This window comes from Echiichthys vipera (assembly GCF_963691815.1).
Source record: "Echiichthys vipera genome assembly, chromosome: 9".
NCBI classification, from domain to species: Eukaryota; Metazoa; Chordata; class Actinopteri; order Perciformes; family Trachinidae; genus Echiichthys; species Echiichthys vipera.
In genome coordinates, this window is record NC_139834.1 from 11,999,439 (window position 1) to 12,015,797 (window position 16,359).

The 16,359-nt window shown below is 41.4% G+C and overlaps 1 protein-coding gene across 1 annotated transcript in view; it reads left to right on the forward strand.

Moving 5' to 3' along the window:
* The window catches only part of LOC310952300 (cadherin-4-like), a 245,577-nt gene that overhangs the window by 220,230 nt on the left and 8,988 nt on the right, over positions 1-16,359 (forward strand). The window contains exons 10-12 of the mRNA XM_083920873.1: positions 3,864-4,049; positions 8,207-8,463; positions 15,370-15,512. Coding sequence (XP_083776999.1) covers positions 3,864-4,049; positions 8,207-8,463; positions 15,370-15,512 — 586 coding nt within the window. The remainder of the gene's footprint in view (positions 1-3,863; positions 4,050-8,206; positions 8,464-15,369; positions 15,513-16,359) is intronic.

Consider the following 16,359-nt stretch of genomic DNA (forward strand, 5'->3'; position numbering starts at 1 on the left):
AGATAAGGTGCTTAGGTCTGCAACTGCACAGAAAGCGACTGAGGCTTTATCAGCATCACAGTAGCCTTGGCTCTTTTGAGGTGGTAGCAGAGGAGCTAGCATTAGCATTTGCCCTGGGGGCTATTAAGACCCTTATGATGATGAGTTAGCACTGGCTGTAAGCATGTGTCGACCGTAGAGCTCATCAGAGAGCTCCTACATCACACACAGCAGGACATGTACAGAGAGAGGGCAGAGGAGGAAAAAAAGATACACACAAAGGAGCAAAAAAGAGAACAAAGAGGGAGGAGGAGCTGATGAGCGGACCACCATGTAGACTCCTAGAGGAAAAATGGAAGTGATGAGAGAATGATGGCTAGAGGAGAAAGAATGAAGGATTATATGGTCACAGGAGCTATTTTCTACAACGGCAGTGATAAAGCATAGACGTGACTTGGTGTAAATCAAAGGCCTTTCCTGACTCGGCATCCCCCTCTGATTTAAGATTCTCTACTGATGGCACCGTATTGATGATAGTGGCCGGTAATAGATTGATATTCTCTAACTGTATTCCACCATGTTTAAGTGCATTTCCATCATCGCCATAGAGGGAGGTTAATACTATCATGGATATTAATGATAAACTTTAGTGGAGCTTTTGGAGCCACGATGAACAGAGCACTTTTACCCACTCCCTTCATAAATCACCCATTTTAGTGGTGGGATAACATAAAAGCCATTTTGTTGAGAATGCAGGCCATTATGCAAATATTTAGTGTTTGCAATAAACCCAATAGATCTTTCAACGTGTCCTAGAAATATAAAGTTTGGGGAATTCGTCTTTAATGTTAATGATTAATATTTCATCACTCCTATCAGAGGCTGCCCTATTTTTCAAGGAGGCAAAGGGTGGCGTATGTGTACGGATGTGAAGGCTTTTGGTGCTTATTCAGGGCTGCTGTGATGAAAAATATTTGTCTCTTTTCTTTGTTTACACATACAATACAGCAACACCGACTGTATCTCACATGGTATGGAATGTTTTATAGTTATGTGTAGGGAGAGACCTACAATCATGCAATCAAGGGGATCTCTGTGCAGGATTTACTGCAGTGCCTCCCTTTTACCATCCTCACAAAGCTCCTATGATGAAGCTCCCTGTCAATTCTCCTCTCTCTCCTCTTACCTCCCCTTGCCTCCTTTAGTCTTTACCCACTGCCAAAATAATGACAGAAGGGTGAGAGTGTTGGCAAGTAGTGTTTTGTCAAGTGCTGTGAGAGAGCCAACTACACTCTGTGCCAATCACAATCAAAGAGCTTTCCCCTCCTTTCCTTTAGTCCAGCAGTTGGGGACAAGATCATAGAAAGAAAACCTACCTGATCAGAGGAAATCTCTGTTGAAAGACATCACGGTCACACAGCAGTTTACTGTTTTGTACAATTCACAAGTGAAACTCACTAAAGTATACAGTGCAATGCCGTTTTCTGATAAGAAATCATTGAGAGAGTAAAAGAATGAAAGAACAACCTCAAGGTTTTTCCAAGAGAGATTGAATTGCATTCTGTTCAATATGGCCAATGTTGAATCACAATCCGTTTTTTGACAACAATGCTACCGGATGTCAAAGTTCACCACTGTAAAAATTAAAAGCTGAAGTAGAAATAGAACATTCATTCAATTGAACTGAATATAATAGAGCATTGGGGTTCTTATTTGAACATTGACAACCTGAATACTGAATGTTTTTGCTTTATACTGGTAGGTTGAAAGGCATTTAATATGACATTATCTAAACCAGAGCTGCAGTGTATAGAGTTATAGCAAATTCTGAGCACTTTACCATTGCAATCTTAAAACACAGTTGATTTAATTTCAAGCATTGGAGTTTACCTTCTGCTAAATTCTCTGGGACTCATAGTCAAAACCTCGCCTTGACTTTAAGAGGTCAAAGACTCCTAAAGTTGGTATTTACAATCGACTGTACAGAGAACGGACATAGTCCCTGTGACGTCACTCATAGGTGTCCGAAGAGTCAAGCAAATAAAGCAGAATTTGCCCCAGCTGTCACCGTCTTGGCAGTGCTTGACTCCACCTGCTCCCAGCTAGTCCAAAAACGGGCGAAGAGGTGGAACCGGATGGTGCTGAGGCGGACAAAACTAAGCATGTGGCCTGTGATGGCCACCTGTGACGAAACCCAGCTGTCCCTCAACGTGCTTTCAATTAAGCTGAACTAAAAGCCTTATGTAATTTGTAATATATTCTGTATATGTATGTATATATATATATATATATATATATATATATATATATATATATATATATATATATATATATATATATATATATAATTTCATTTAACAAGTTTGTTTTATAAAAATGTACTGCCTGTGCAGTTGTCATGAATGGGGAAATTGGCTATAGAACACAAAACCATAAATTGTACCAGACTGTGAACATGTTTAGTTCATTGGGATTGACTCACTCTTGGAGCCAGCTTTGAGTGAACATTTGAGGAACTGCAGTTTTCAGCGCTGGAGCTTGCCGCTTGGTATTAACAGTCTTCACCATTACTGGACGTATACTGTATGAATGTGTAGGGAATGAAAAATAACCCCACCCACTGCCCCACACTCTAAAGAGTTAATGAGCAAATAAATTCTAAACTTGGATATTGATAATAAGGGCTGTGATGGACTCTTCAAAGTCTTCCATCACATCTGGTTAACTCTTGCCCTTACTTGTTACTTTGTGCTGAGAAAGAAGATGCTCAAGGGCCCTAAGGAGCTTAAGCTCTGAAGTTTTATTTTGTTGAATTGGCATCAGGGAGTCCCTGAACCAAACCACAGTAATAAACAACTAAAGCACAGTACGACAGCCTTCCTACTTAACCAATGCAGGCGGTGCATCTGGACCACCCGGACATCTCTGTTGTCTTAAGAATGTCATTGAGTCTCTGAACAGCTCTCCTGACGCAGCCCCCTAATCTGCCCGCTGCTGTCGGCTGTTTGCTGGGTGATGCGAGGGTGCCAGGCAGGGTATTATGGTCTGTTGGAGTGTTTGGTCCGGGGATTTGCTCTTTGATATCCTACACTCACATAAGCCGCTCAGTGACTCTTTCATGCCTGTAACATGGTGACACGGTAAGTGTATGATGCTACATGCCTGTTGCCTCCAGATGAGGTGAAGACACGGCGACACGCTCACCTTCTGAAACCATGTAATTTGTTAAGCGTTGATGGGTTGTCCATGTAGGTGGGGCAGCGGTCAAATTGTGTTTTACAGAGTAGTGGTGCAGTTGCTGTTGGTTTGTCTTTGTGGGTTTTATCCCCTCAATCCTCGCCATAACAGACATATGACAGACAGCGACTCACTCCTCATCAGGCTTATCAGGCCAAAGCACATGTGTTTGTACAGCACGGGGACAACTAAAAGCCACTCATATACACTCAAACAGCTGTTTTAACCCTCCCCACTGTTGGCTCCTCTCTGTTCATCTATTTTCTCTGCCTTTGTCACTCTGGCTTTCAAAGGAATGAAATATTATTGTACCTCAAGGATTAGAACTGGGAGAGCAGAAAAAAGCAGAAAACACTCAAACTGGAACAGCGCCCCTGTGTGTATGTGCTTGCTGTTGTGCAACTGTGTTTACTGCTTGTTTACTACTTGTTTACCACTCAGCTGTGGTAAAAATTAGATCATTAAGCTTACTCTACCTGAAAATCTGGAAGAAGAAAGGGAAGTGTGAGATAGGCATAGAAATTTCCACACTGGAACAGCCCAATGGATCCCAAAAGACCTCCGCTTACATTCACAAAAAAAATAAAAATAAAAAAAAATAAAAAATAAACAGAACACAAAGTATCATTTTGCTCTACTTTCTGCAGTTTTCGGGTGAGGTCCCAGAGAACCGAGTGGATCTTGCGGTGGCTAATCTGACGGTGATAGACGCAGACCAACCGCACTCGCCTAACTGGAACGCCATCTACAGGATCATCAGTGGAGACCCATCCGGGCACTTCACCATCCGCACTGATCCTGTCACCAATGATGGCATGGTCACCGTGGTGAAGGTAAGACGCCCGCCTATCAGAACACACTCATCTAGGAAACAGTGTCACATCTTTTTTTGTGCTTAAGCAACAATGATAGAGTTAGATGAGGAAATACTGGGGACTTTTGACTTTGATATGCCCCCTTATGTCCAAAAGAGGAATTGGACTCCAGGGCACCCTTCAGAAACAGCTCATGCACTCACACATAGACTTAAACACAATGGCGGGTGAGACCACTGTAGCAAATTAGATATTGATTTCTCAATTACAAGGGCAACGTTTTTTATACAACCATAATGTTCTATCTACTGTGGTAAATGACAGCAACAAGAAAACCTTGTCTTGTAACAACCTGCTGTATTAGTGTTTAACGGAGGTTGTCTAAATGGTTTTAACCCATTAAGGATAAAAATATAGGAAATGACACAAACAACAGAATAAAACTCTGTATGATATTCATGGTAAACTCTGTGTGTATGTAACATGTGTAGTTGTATGTCCTGTTGAATGGCCATTAAAATTTGTATTTCTGTGTTTATCTTTGAGTGGCTCACTGTAAGTGTGCTTATCATGTCACATGGGTTTTGTAGAAATTACTTGTTTATTCATGTGACCCTGAGGACCCATGGGTATTCTCCTCATGCATCTGACTCCTGCAAATCACATCTCACATCCTTCAATAATGTTTTTTAAAAAACAGCAATAACATCACCCTGTAATTCCCACAGCCCCCTGAGCAATGAGCACTGGTATTTTGCTTCTCTTCATTATCTCTAGATGACTGCCTTTTATAATCCATTCCTCTCATTCCCTGATGTAAAATTCAGCAGGCAGCCGGGTAGCCATGAGCTTTAGTAGAGACCCATGGGAGGTTATCAGGAACTCATAAAATAAACCCCTGGGAAGAAACAAGAAATAGACTGTCTCAACAAGTAAACAGAGGGGCTTCAGCCTGCGGGAAACAGGAGCCGCAATGGTTCACACCAGACTCAATGTAGGTAAAGTCAAGAAGTCATTAGAAGACGCTAACTTGGTGTTCCTATTTTTACCAAGGCGTCTGCAGTTGCTAGTACAGACACATCAGCTCTCACTGACACCCAGGTGTGCATCAATCTCCCATGAGAAACCTGGGCTCCTCTGTAAACATGGGCTGAGGTCTTAACCAAGCATGTCACACGTTTACACTGCTCTCTGGGGAGTCTAAGGGACACATTCTCATTTTGCCGCACCATAGTAGAGCCAGTAGACAAACAAGCATGTATAAAAATACACAAACTGAGCTACTTGGTTCAAATGAGTCATTAAGATATGTAAATCACAGCTTATGATAAACACGGATGATGACAGGGGAAGTGGAGAGGAGGAGAGTAGTGAGGCGAAGACAGGTTTCTAAGGATTGAGGATGAGAGAGCTTAGATCACAGGGGATGCAGACGAGTGCAAAGGTGAGAAGAAACGGGGGGGGGGTCCAGCAGAACAAATTAAGTAAGAGGGAAAGAGAGGAGCAAGTGAAGCGATACAGAGGAAATGTAAGATGCGATGGCTCATGGGCAAAGGATAGAAGCCGTGTTATTGACCTCTCACCCTTCTGCCTCCCCTCAGGGTGTGTGTGTCCGAGTGTGTATGCATGTTTTAGTTAGCCTACAGCTATACTCTAGACCCCCCTGTGCTCTGAATACCACTGGCTGTAGATCAAAGAACCTTGAGCGTGGTTTGCCTGTAAATGGGTTCCCGGTCATACACGAATACACACCTGGCTATGTGCTTCCATTTACTCTGCTTGCATACACATAGAAACTATAACACTAACTACCACACACAAACACATCCACTCCAGTGCCCCTGTCAATGGAGCTGCCTGATTTATGAATGCTTTTTTTTTTTTTACATATCAGAGTGTGCTGCCACAATGTCCACTAATAACATTCCAGCAATGCAACATACAGCTGTGCTCAAAATCATTAAGATCATCAACATCAAACACCACAGACACAAGCCATGCGGCGGTAATCCTTCCGCCTATTTAGAAATGTGCCAGCAGGACCTACAAGCGCAGTATTTGTTCTCTTTTTTTGTTTCCTTGCTTGTTGTTGTCATTTGAACCTGATCGTGTAGTCTTCATTAGAGAGCAGGGAACTGTCACTCTGGTTTAGGCTCAGCCGGTAAAACCCCTGTAGAGTACACACATACACACACTCTCAAAAGGCAAAGCCATGACAGCACCCTATGAATAGAAAAAGCCCTGTTGCCACTTCTGTGTGTGTGTGTGTGTGTGTGTGTGTGTGTGTGTGTGTGTGTGTGTGTGTGTGTGTGTGTGCGTGTGCGTGTGCGTGTGCGTGTGCGTGCACGCGCGCGCGTGTGTGTGTGTCGTTGTTTAGTCGTTTAGAGAGTATATGGGTCCAATTCATCAGGGGAACACTTGACACGGCATCTGTTCATTTATCGTGTCCTTTATCATCAACAGGGTTCAACACATATTCCCTAGCCACAAAAGAGAAATGGTGACAGAGGTTTTCACACTATAATCAGCATGATATATGCTTACTTTACATGGTTTGTTCATTAAAAGTAATAATGATAATAATACTACTAATAGAAGTAATAATTGCTGACTGAACAAGATGAGAAAAGAGTTTATTTCCTTTTTTCTTCCTCTCCAGGCACGGATTGAGACGTATATAAATAGTTTGCTTGGAACAATAATATGTATCATATGTATCCGCAAAATAAGTATAATTCTGCAATAAAAATCCTAAAAAGGACATTTATTATTTCCAAATCATTAAAAATTCCAGAATCTATGAATATGTAAATGTTTTCTTGTTAATGTACAAGTCTTCTACATCACTGCATGCCCAGTCTCAGTGTATGTCCACTGATGGCTTCAGGTTTTTACATCACATTTATATAAGTTAAAAGTTTAACCTTGATTGACTTCCAAACTATTTTTAATTTCACAAATCATGCTTTTAGGCCCACCCTTTAAAATCTGATTTGCCATGAGCACAGAAACTGTCCACTTTCAGTAGATAAACTGGAAAACGGCCTTCTTGTATCAATTTAAACTCAATGCAATCAAAAATGCTGCGATACATATAAAGATGTAGTCAATATGTCCCATTTCTGTTGAGACCATGTCACATTGGGTCTAATTGCTGAATTTTGATATTTGGGTAAGCCCAAAATTCTAACAAAGCACAAAAGGACGTGCTGTAGTGTTCAAATGAAGATCATCAAAAGTATCAATACTTGAATACGTTTCAATACCATTTTAAAACAATATGGTAGTTACAAAACTCAGATCTATAATCCTATTTTCAACCTAAAGCTGCACAGTTGAAACAATAGAGAAGAAATTTGAGGTGGAAATTTCATGAACACTTCCCTGGGGAGAAATAAACGTATAAGTTGACTGAGTTCTAAAATGATTTAATAAGGAACAGGTTCAGTCAACAATTATACAGGCCAACAAATGGGCCGACAATCAAACAGACAGAGTCATTCAATACTATTCAGCTGAGTAGGGTCAGAGTCATTAACCAAGCTGGTTTCAGAGTCTGACAATTTCTTGAAGTTTAGCAGGCTTTTTAATACACAGCTTCCATGTGCAGTAGACGTGGAATGGCACCGCCCAGTTGTTTGCGCAGAGGCGGAATTTGTTCAAGGCTGTCTGAGTCCCTGTTTAACTTAGCCAGTCCATTTGGTTTTTCTCAGTTCATCTGAGACAAACATGTTTAAAGAGGAAAGGACAGTAATGATTCAGCAAAACAGGTTTAGAACAACAGGTTTACAATAACAAGAAAGCAAGGCATGAATATGAATCATGAATATTGCAAATTCCTATCACAAAAATCAACTGTGTTGGCATGTGGTCATTGACTTATTCTGGCCCTCTACTGTTTGCAGGTTATTAATAAAAACTAGAGAAAAAAATCGTATTTGTCTAGGATGTTCTTTTTACACTTGAAATTTAGAATTCTACCATTGTTCCTGGGTTCAACTATGACTAAGAATGGCATTGGTGCATTGCCGATGGTTAATTTGATCCCTCATGCTGGATTTCATTATCTACAAACTGTCTTTGGCAATTTACCAAGAAAAAAGTATTTGATAATGTTGAAACTGCCTGAATTAAGGAGTTTTCCACACACTTTCTATCTTCCTTCCTTCCCCCAGCCAGTAGACTTTGAGATGAACCGTGCCTTCATGCTGACGGTTGTGGTGTCCAACCAGGCCCACCTAGCTACTGGCATCCAATCTTCACTCCAGTCCACAGCTGGAGTCACCATATCTGTCCAGGACGTCAATGAACCCCCTTACTTCCCCACAAACCCGAAACACATCCGCTTTGAGGAGGGAGTCCCTGCTGGCACCAGCCTCACAACTTTCTCAGCCTCGGATCCAGACCGACTTCAGATGCAGCAGACAATCAGGTACTGAGTGGATGAGACTACACATTGAGAATCCTAATTGGGCTAATTCTGACAGTTTAATAGCGCCATTAGTTTAAATTTCTTCTGGTGCAAAATCATTTAGTTCTGTGGACATATGGACAGTCTCTAGACCAAGAGAAGTTTGGTCTAGCTGCATTGTCGGTACATGCCTGGCAGAAATCCCTCCGTGTACACTAACAGCAGGCTAAAAAGAATTTTGGAGAAGTTCCATGTCAGTAGTTAGGGGTCAAAGTTCAACAAGGGGACTATTTTTTGGCATCACCCATCCCTCTCAGTCTTACTGTAGGAAGTTTATGAGCCACTGGAGAACTCTTAGTAAAGAGGGGAAGGTTAATAGGGAGCAGTTGGCTCTGGGGTAATCAGAAGTGTGTGCATTCTTTAGATTTCATGAACACATACTGTACATACAGGTGCACACACACACACACGTACACACACACACACACACACACACACACACACACACACACACACACACATGCACATACACATACACATACACATACACACACACACACAATCAGCAAGAGAGAGTGAACAGGATGGAGGGAGGGGGAGAATAAAGAGAACAGCTGGCTCAAGCCCAAATGTCTGACACAGCATTATGTCCACCTGCAGTGTTCTTTCTCTGTGCTAAGCCTCTCTGGATTTTAAATGTAAACCAACCATTAAATGACCAGAAGGCCTTTCCTCACTCCTGCTGTCAACTTGACAGCAGCAGTGACTGCATTATGGTTCTTCAAACGTAGTGGTAATCTATTAAGTAAACTTTGCTTTGTATTGACGTTGCAAAGAAAGCTTTAGATTAGGTGTGTTTCCACTCATGGTCACATGAAGAATATCCTTATGGATTATAGTAAGTGTAAAACTAGCACAGTATAGTGCAGCATCAATTGAGTTGGTAACACAGCTATAGCATTAATACCACCTCCTTCTAACCCCTCACACTCCAATAGCCTCTTCCTTCCCATTTTCTCTGGGGAAAAGATCTAAACAAATTTCCCAGCTAATTTCACAGCAAATGAGGGTAAATTGGGTGTACATTATAAATTAGGAAGACGCCAAAGTCACCAGCTGGGCTCTCTTTCTCTCTCCTTCTCTCTCCCTCTCTGTCTTTCTCTCTGCCTTCTCTCAGCCTCTCTTGCTCTCATCGTCTCTCCCTGCTGAATTCACTTTGACCTCTTTGGTTTCCTCTCTGTTTTTCCATGACCCCTGCTAGACTGCAGCACTTCACATCCTGGAACTAAGTTAGCCTTGTACAAGCACACTGTGGTCTGTCACGGTCTCCTTCCTCTCTCTCATTCATGTGGATCCATCTGGATAGGATCATTATCAATCCCCCTGCTTTACACCAGTCCGTATAAGGTATCTACTGTAGACTGTTATGCAAGGACACTAATCACAGCTGTTCTCTCTGTCTCGTGAATTCTCATTATTCTGAAGAGAAATTAATTCATGGGCTCATTCTTGCCAATCAGCTAAAACCCTATACAGTGTTTGTGTCATCCTAGTACACTTTTATTTTCAAACTTGTTTCCCACAGTGCATACCTAAAAATGGTAGGGAATCATTTAAAGACCTAACATCGTAGGGAGAATATTTGGCGTGATGGATGGGTCAAACAAAGACAGGACTTTCACTGGGGAATCAATGTTTGTGTCCCTTATGAAATCTAAAGTCAATATCTACGTTCCTTACTTCATTTTATTTTTTATTTAATCTTTTTTTTTCCAGATAAAACATTAAGAACAGTTTCTTATTTACAGTATTGATCTGGATTACAACATCGATCTGGACTTTATGTAACAAACATAGTTATTTCGACCCAAAATAGCCTTTTTTAAACCTAACCAATTTGTTTTGTTGTCTAAACCTCACCAAGTAACATTAGTAGATGAAGCAGGCTCCCATATCTATAGTGAGTGAGTGATAACATTCAAGACTGGTGAATGGGGTGAGACATTTAAGTATGACACAACAGTTTGTTTTACATGTCATTTATAGCATACGTCTTTGCATATGACTGAGCTGTATGTATTTGTAAATGGATGGTATAGTTGCATAAAGCGAAGAGAGACACGGAGAAAATTTAGAGGGAGCTGTAAAAGTCGAAAGTAAGGTGGAAAAAGACCTATGGGATTGTGGAGTGAAATGGAAAGAAGCCGAGGATGGTGAGCTGACTCTGGGTCAAGCATTGAACTTGAGAGGTGCTTATCAAAGGAGGGACTGACAGTGTCCTGTTGGGATTAGGGAGGAGGCGATGTGGAGAGGAGCAGGGCAGGGGGATGGGGTAAAGAGAGTGAGGCATCATGCATCACCTGTCAGACACCGGACCAGTAAGGTCGAGGCATGGGACTGGAGACACTAGCATAAATGATTACCCAAACCTCCTTGGCTAAGATTGAGACATGCATTTTTCATCCTCAGGGTTGGAGGTTTGAAAAATAAATGTCAGACCTCTCCCTGCTTCTTGCTAAGATCACTAACCTGCCCAGGCCTAATCATACATCCAGCTATACTCACACACCAACCAACTCCTAAATGAGAGAACCTTTCAGGTAGAGGAGAGCTCTGGAGAGCCTTGGAAATTAGCCACAGGATGCAAAAGATAAACTTTCACAGCAAGTATAACATTTAAGCCGGATCCTTTAATAGAAAGTAGCATTAGAGTAAACGGGAACTGTTTAACTTTTCCAAGAAAACAAAAAAATTCTTCATTAAAAAGTTAGTGATGGGGACTGCCAATTGCCCACAGTAATACTGTTGACAGTTGGGACTTGTAAACAAAAACACTGTGGCTGTTTTTTAAAATCATCATTCTAATGGCCAGAGTAGACTTATCGTTTACTGAGCGCTGTTTAAATTGCGTTCTGACCTTAACTTTTCTGGAGGACTGTCTATTTAGTGTGTTGGAAATTAGCTTGGCTGCAAACATAGTTTGCACAGGACTTTATTTGCTTCATATAAGGTTTATTACATCTGCACTGGGGGCTGTTTGGGAGACTTAATTAAAGTGTGATGGGGGACAGAACACTGCTTTGTGAACAAACCTTTGTGCTGCGGCTTTTATCATCAGAGAGCATACAGCCACACAAAAATGAATAGGTTCTGGTGGTATTTTATAGCCCATTATTTCTCTGTTCCTTATTTTAAAGGGTTAATGAATCCAGATTACATAAAATATTTTCTTCTAATGTTATAGCCATGCCAATAATTTTGGTTTTATTTGCACAGTTTTTTCTGCCTAACAGTGTTTTATTTTCACCCCAACTCATTGGAGATAAATGGAATTTATTTTGTGTTGCTCATATTTAAAAGAATAGTGAGGCATTTTGGGAAATGCAGTTATGCACTTTCTTGCTGAAAGTTAGAAGAGTGCCTATACCACTCTCATGTGTGTAGGCTAAATATGGAGCTTAATGTTTTACGGGAGTTATGTGCCGGGGTTCTTTCTTGGCTGAGGCCAGTGACTTGGACTTTGAGGTTGCCAGGCAATTAGCAGGCGCCACTATGTGGACAGATTAAACAAATAAGATACACTATGCCGTGTTAATTAGAGACCTTTAGAGGTGCTTGTAGGTTGGTTTATTAAACTTTGGACATAGCTGCTCCTCAACCTAATACTAAACTATTCGTCTGCTGACGCTAACCTCATAATTAAGCGTACATATATGAGAGAGCTATCAAATTTCAACAGTTGAAGAGAAAGCATGTTTGCCAAAATGTCAAACTATTCATTCAAATGATTCTATAGTATGTTTTTACAGAGTTGTCGGTATTTTGGTGAACTGACCCTTTAAGGTGAAATTCTGGTGTTAAGTCATCCCAGACTCTTTTTAGGCAAATACACTCATCAAATAAGCCTTTGAGACAATTTTTGCGTGTACAAACTACTAACAGAGAAATCCAGGACAGACGCTAACAGTCGCTAACTGCCAAATGCGGCTAACACAGATTAGCACGGGGTGGCAAGTTGAACACATTAAAATGGCTTTTTTTAACCACTAATGCTGCTCCAAATAACACCAAACCTCTGCAGTAGCATGATAAGAGTGCTTACACATTAAGCGAAGCCCCAACAATGTAGTTTGTGAACCGGGAGTTTATTAAAAGAGTGTTTTGAAAGACTTACTGGGGACGGCTGTGGCTCAGTTGAAGAGTGGTTTGTCCTCCAATTGAAAGATCGGTGGTTCGATCCCCAGCTCCCTCGGTCCACATGTCGAAGTGTCCTCGGGCAAGACACTGAACCCCGAATTGCTCAAGTCAATTACCAAATGCAATCCAAAAGGAAGGAGCCCATTGAAGATTTATTCCAGCAAAACACACATAAACGTTGTGGTTTTTGGCAGTTTGGCAAATATAAGTTAATAATAGATGATAAAAGGTTTGGAAAAGTCCCACAGCATCTTTCCTGCAGCACCGAAACATTACGCAGATGTCAAGGGTCAGGGAGCGTGTGCTGCCTGAAGACGCACAGTATATGTGAGCACAAGCACAGGGAAAGATGACTAGCCTGCAACTAGAAGTGAAGAGAGACAGAATGGTTTGTGTTTGTATCTTTCCCGGCTGCGAAACAGAAAATGAGAGCTTACATCCCAGAAACTTTTCATAGGCTGCCACTGCGGTACGATGACCGTGCTCTGATAGACCAGTGGCTTATTGTTTTGAATCTGGACATTGAGACGCTGCTCGAGATGCTTAGGCAGAGGGATTACCGTGTCTGCAGCAAACATCTTCAATGTTGACAACTTCATAATTCCTAGAAGAGCTTATGACCCAAAGAAGGAGTGCTTGAAGAAGAATGCCATTCCAAAAGTGCAGCAACTGGCTACAGATAGACTGGAGGAAGGGATATTTCACCCAACTGCCGATTACGTGTTTTGCTGGAATAAATCATCAATGGGCTGCTTCCTTTTGGATTGCATTTGGTAATTGACTAATGCATTCATTGATTAATGGACTTTCCTACCAGAGGAGCTGGTACCGGGGCTAGTAGGTAAGTCTTTAAAAACACTCTTTTAATAAACTCTGGGTTCACTAATTTCATTGATGGTGCTTCGGTTAATGTGAGAGGACTCTTATCATGCTACTCCAGAGGTTTTGGTGTTATTTGGAGTAGTATTAGTGGTTAATAAAGGTTAATGTGTTCAACTTGCCGCCCCAAGCTAATCCGTGTTAGCCACAGCAGACTGTTAGCGCCTTTCCCGGATTTCTAAGTTAGTAGTTTGTACATGAAAAAAATTGTCCCAAAGGCCTTTTTGATGAGTGTATTTACCTGAAAAAGAGCCTGGGGTGATTTTACACCAGAATTTCACTTTAACTTCTGTCTGCTCAGTAACAAAGTGCAGCAGTTGTGTCCATATTTTATTTGTTCTCCGCCCAGACTGAGAGAGTCAGTTTGGCATGGAAAAGCCAACAGAGTATGCAGTTGGATACAAAATAGCAGTAGGTATCAAATCAGTTCTAATGAGGATATTGAAATGTGATCATAAAGCAATGCAGCTCCTTCTGAATGTAACCCCCTGTTTCTCTCGTGCCAGCCAATCCTGATCATATTCTTCATTCCGTTATCCCACCCTCCCACTGTGATGGACTCACTGTAGTCCTGGTGGTGATTTCACAGCCTGCCAGTTACTGGCGGTGGGCTTGGCTAGCCTGTGTGAAACCGTCTAGAGTGTGGGAATGTCATCTCTGTGATCCTCTTTCTCGCACTGTGCTACGCCTGGGATCATGCCCACTGCCTGCTGGGGAAATTCCATCTCCCTAACTGCAGGAGAGAGATTATACTTTGACCAACAGCCCCCCCCCCCCCCCCCCCCCCCAACGCTCCAGGCTTTCACCCTCCTCCATGTACATGCAGTATTTAATCAAACACGAATAAACAAGTGGGCCAGTAAATAAACCAAAATTCAATAAATATAAAAGCAAGGTTAAGGTCAAGTCCATTTCAATTTGGATGGATTTAAAAGCTGGAAGTGTTTGTCACATAGTAATGTCGTGTTGGCCAAACTGATATTCAGTAAATGAAATCGGATTGATGTAGAAACCTTGTTGTGTAAGGCCACGGTGTCACATGTCCACAGATGAGGTTTCACATACCAAAGATAGCAGCCTAGAGAGGTGGCACTTGATGAACTCTGCATCACAGAAGGAATGAGACAAGGAGGAGAAGATACAGATGGGGATAAGAAAATGTATGAATACAAAAGCACAGCAAGATGAGGTGAGGCGGCATGGGCTGAGAGAGATCTGATAGAATTGAAAGTGTGGAACGAGCCAAAAGCGACAAATGCCAGAGAAACAAGAACAGTTAGATCATGGTGAGATTGGGATTCAATCCTGGAGATGATCCCCTGTTCCTTCCCTGCCCTTTATCCCAGGGGATGCCGCCACCTGCTACTACATCCACTTTCCTGTTTGACGATCAGTACCAAGATCCTATCATCCTTACTCCACCCTATGCACAGCTTCCCTATACACACACAGTGACATTTGCAAACATAAAAGCGGTAAAACATGCAAGTATATAACGCTGCCAGGCATTTTAGCCCCCCTCCCTAGCATAAGCTAACACTTCCTAGAATATGTATATGCAACACGCACACACAGGCAGTTGCAGCAGTGCTTAACGAGGGAGGTAATTGACTTCAATGCCTGGTACACAGGAGTGAAAAATGAGGTGAAATTGACTGTAGGCTGCAGGCTCTAGAGGAGAAGTCAATGAAGAATTAAACTGTGTGAAGGTCAGGCTGTTGTGATTTTGTGAGAGTGTGTATGTGCAGGCAATCTTTGTAGGCACAGATGCAAGAGAAAATTTTCAATTGCTTGTAAACACGGAAATGCTAGCTCTGACTTCCCCATTGATTTGTCCTTGTGTGTCTTTAGGTATTCAAAGCTGAATGACCCTGCGGACTGGTTGTCCATCAACAGAACCAATGGTCAGATAGTAACCACGGCAATGCTTGACAGGGAGTCCATCTTTGTCAAAAACAATATATATGAAGCCACATTCCTGGCAACAGATAATGGTAAGAGCCTCTTTTAATGCACATGTTTAATCATTGAGCATTTCATCTTTTGCCTTTTTCTTTGTTCTTTCTATGTATGTCTTCATTCCTACATGTTTTAGCATTCTTGCACAGTTCGCGCCAAAATTGAAATTTGTATATGTATGTATTAGAAATTAAATTATGATAATGATTAATGATAGTAAGATAACTATTGATAAAAATCAAGCATATGTATGTATTGTATGATTGACATATTGTAAATTTGAGCCTTTACAGTTTTTGATTATGTACTGTAGATACTATCTTGCTACCTTTTCTATTTTGAATCCAATACTGATCATTCCTCTGTAGTAATTTGTGTTTTTTGTGTTTTTTTGGCCTTTTTGTACTTTTATTAGATAGTGATGGACAGACAGTAAAACGGTAAGGGAGAGGGGATGACACGCAGAAAAGGGCTGCAGGTCGGATTCAAACTCTGGCTACTGCCAAGGACTCAGCCTACATGGGCTGCATACTCTACCAGTTGAGCTAGAGGTTGCCTCAATAGTTTTAGTTTTTTAAAAATCAAGTAACTCTGGTACTTTATAGCAGAACTAGAAATGTATTTGTAATTTTTGCTGATAATTTGTAATCATCAAAAACATTCTGATTTAGAACAGTATGCCAATTTCCTGGTATGATCGTAAATTCACACAGCCTGTATTAGCATGTAAACATGTTCTTGTGAAAAACAAAATATAGGACCTTTAATGCACTTTCACATCGTCCACAACATGGAAACTCACCAGTTGAAGCCCCAAAACCCACTGCAGACATATTGGTGGAATAACTAAATGAATGACTACTACCTCTTAAACATAGTCAT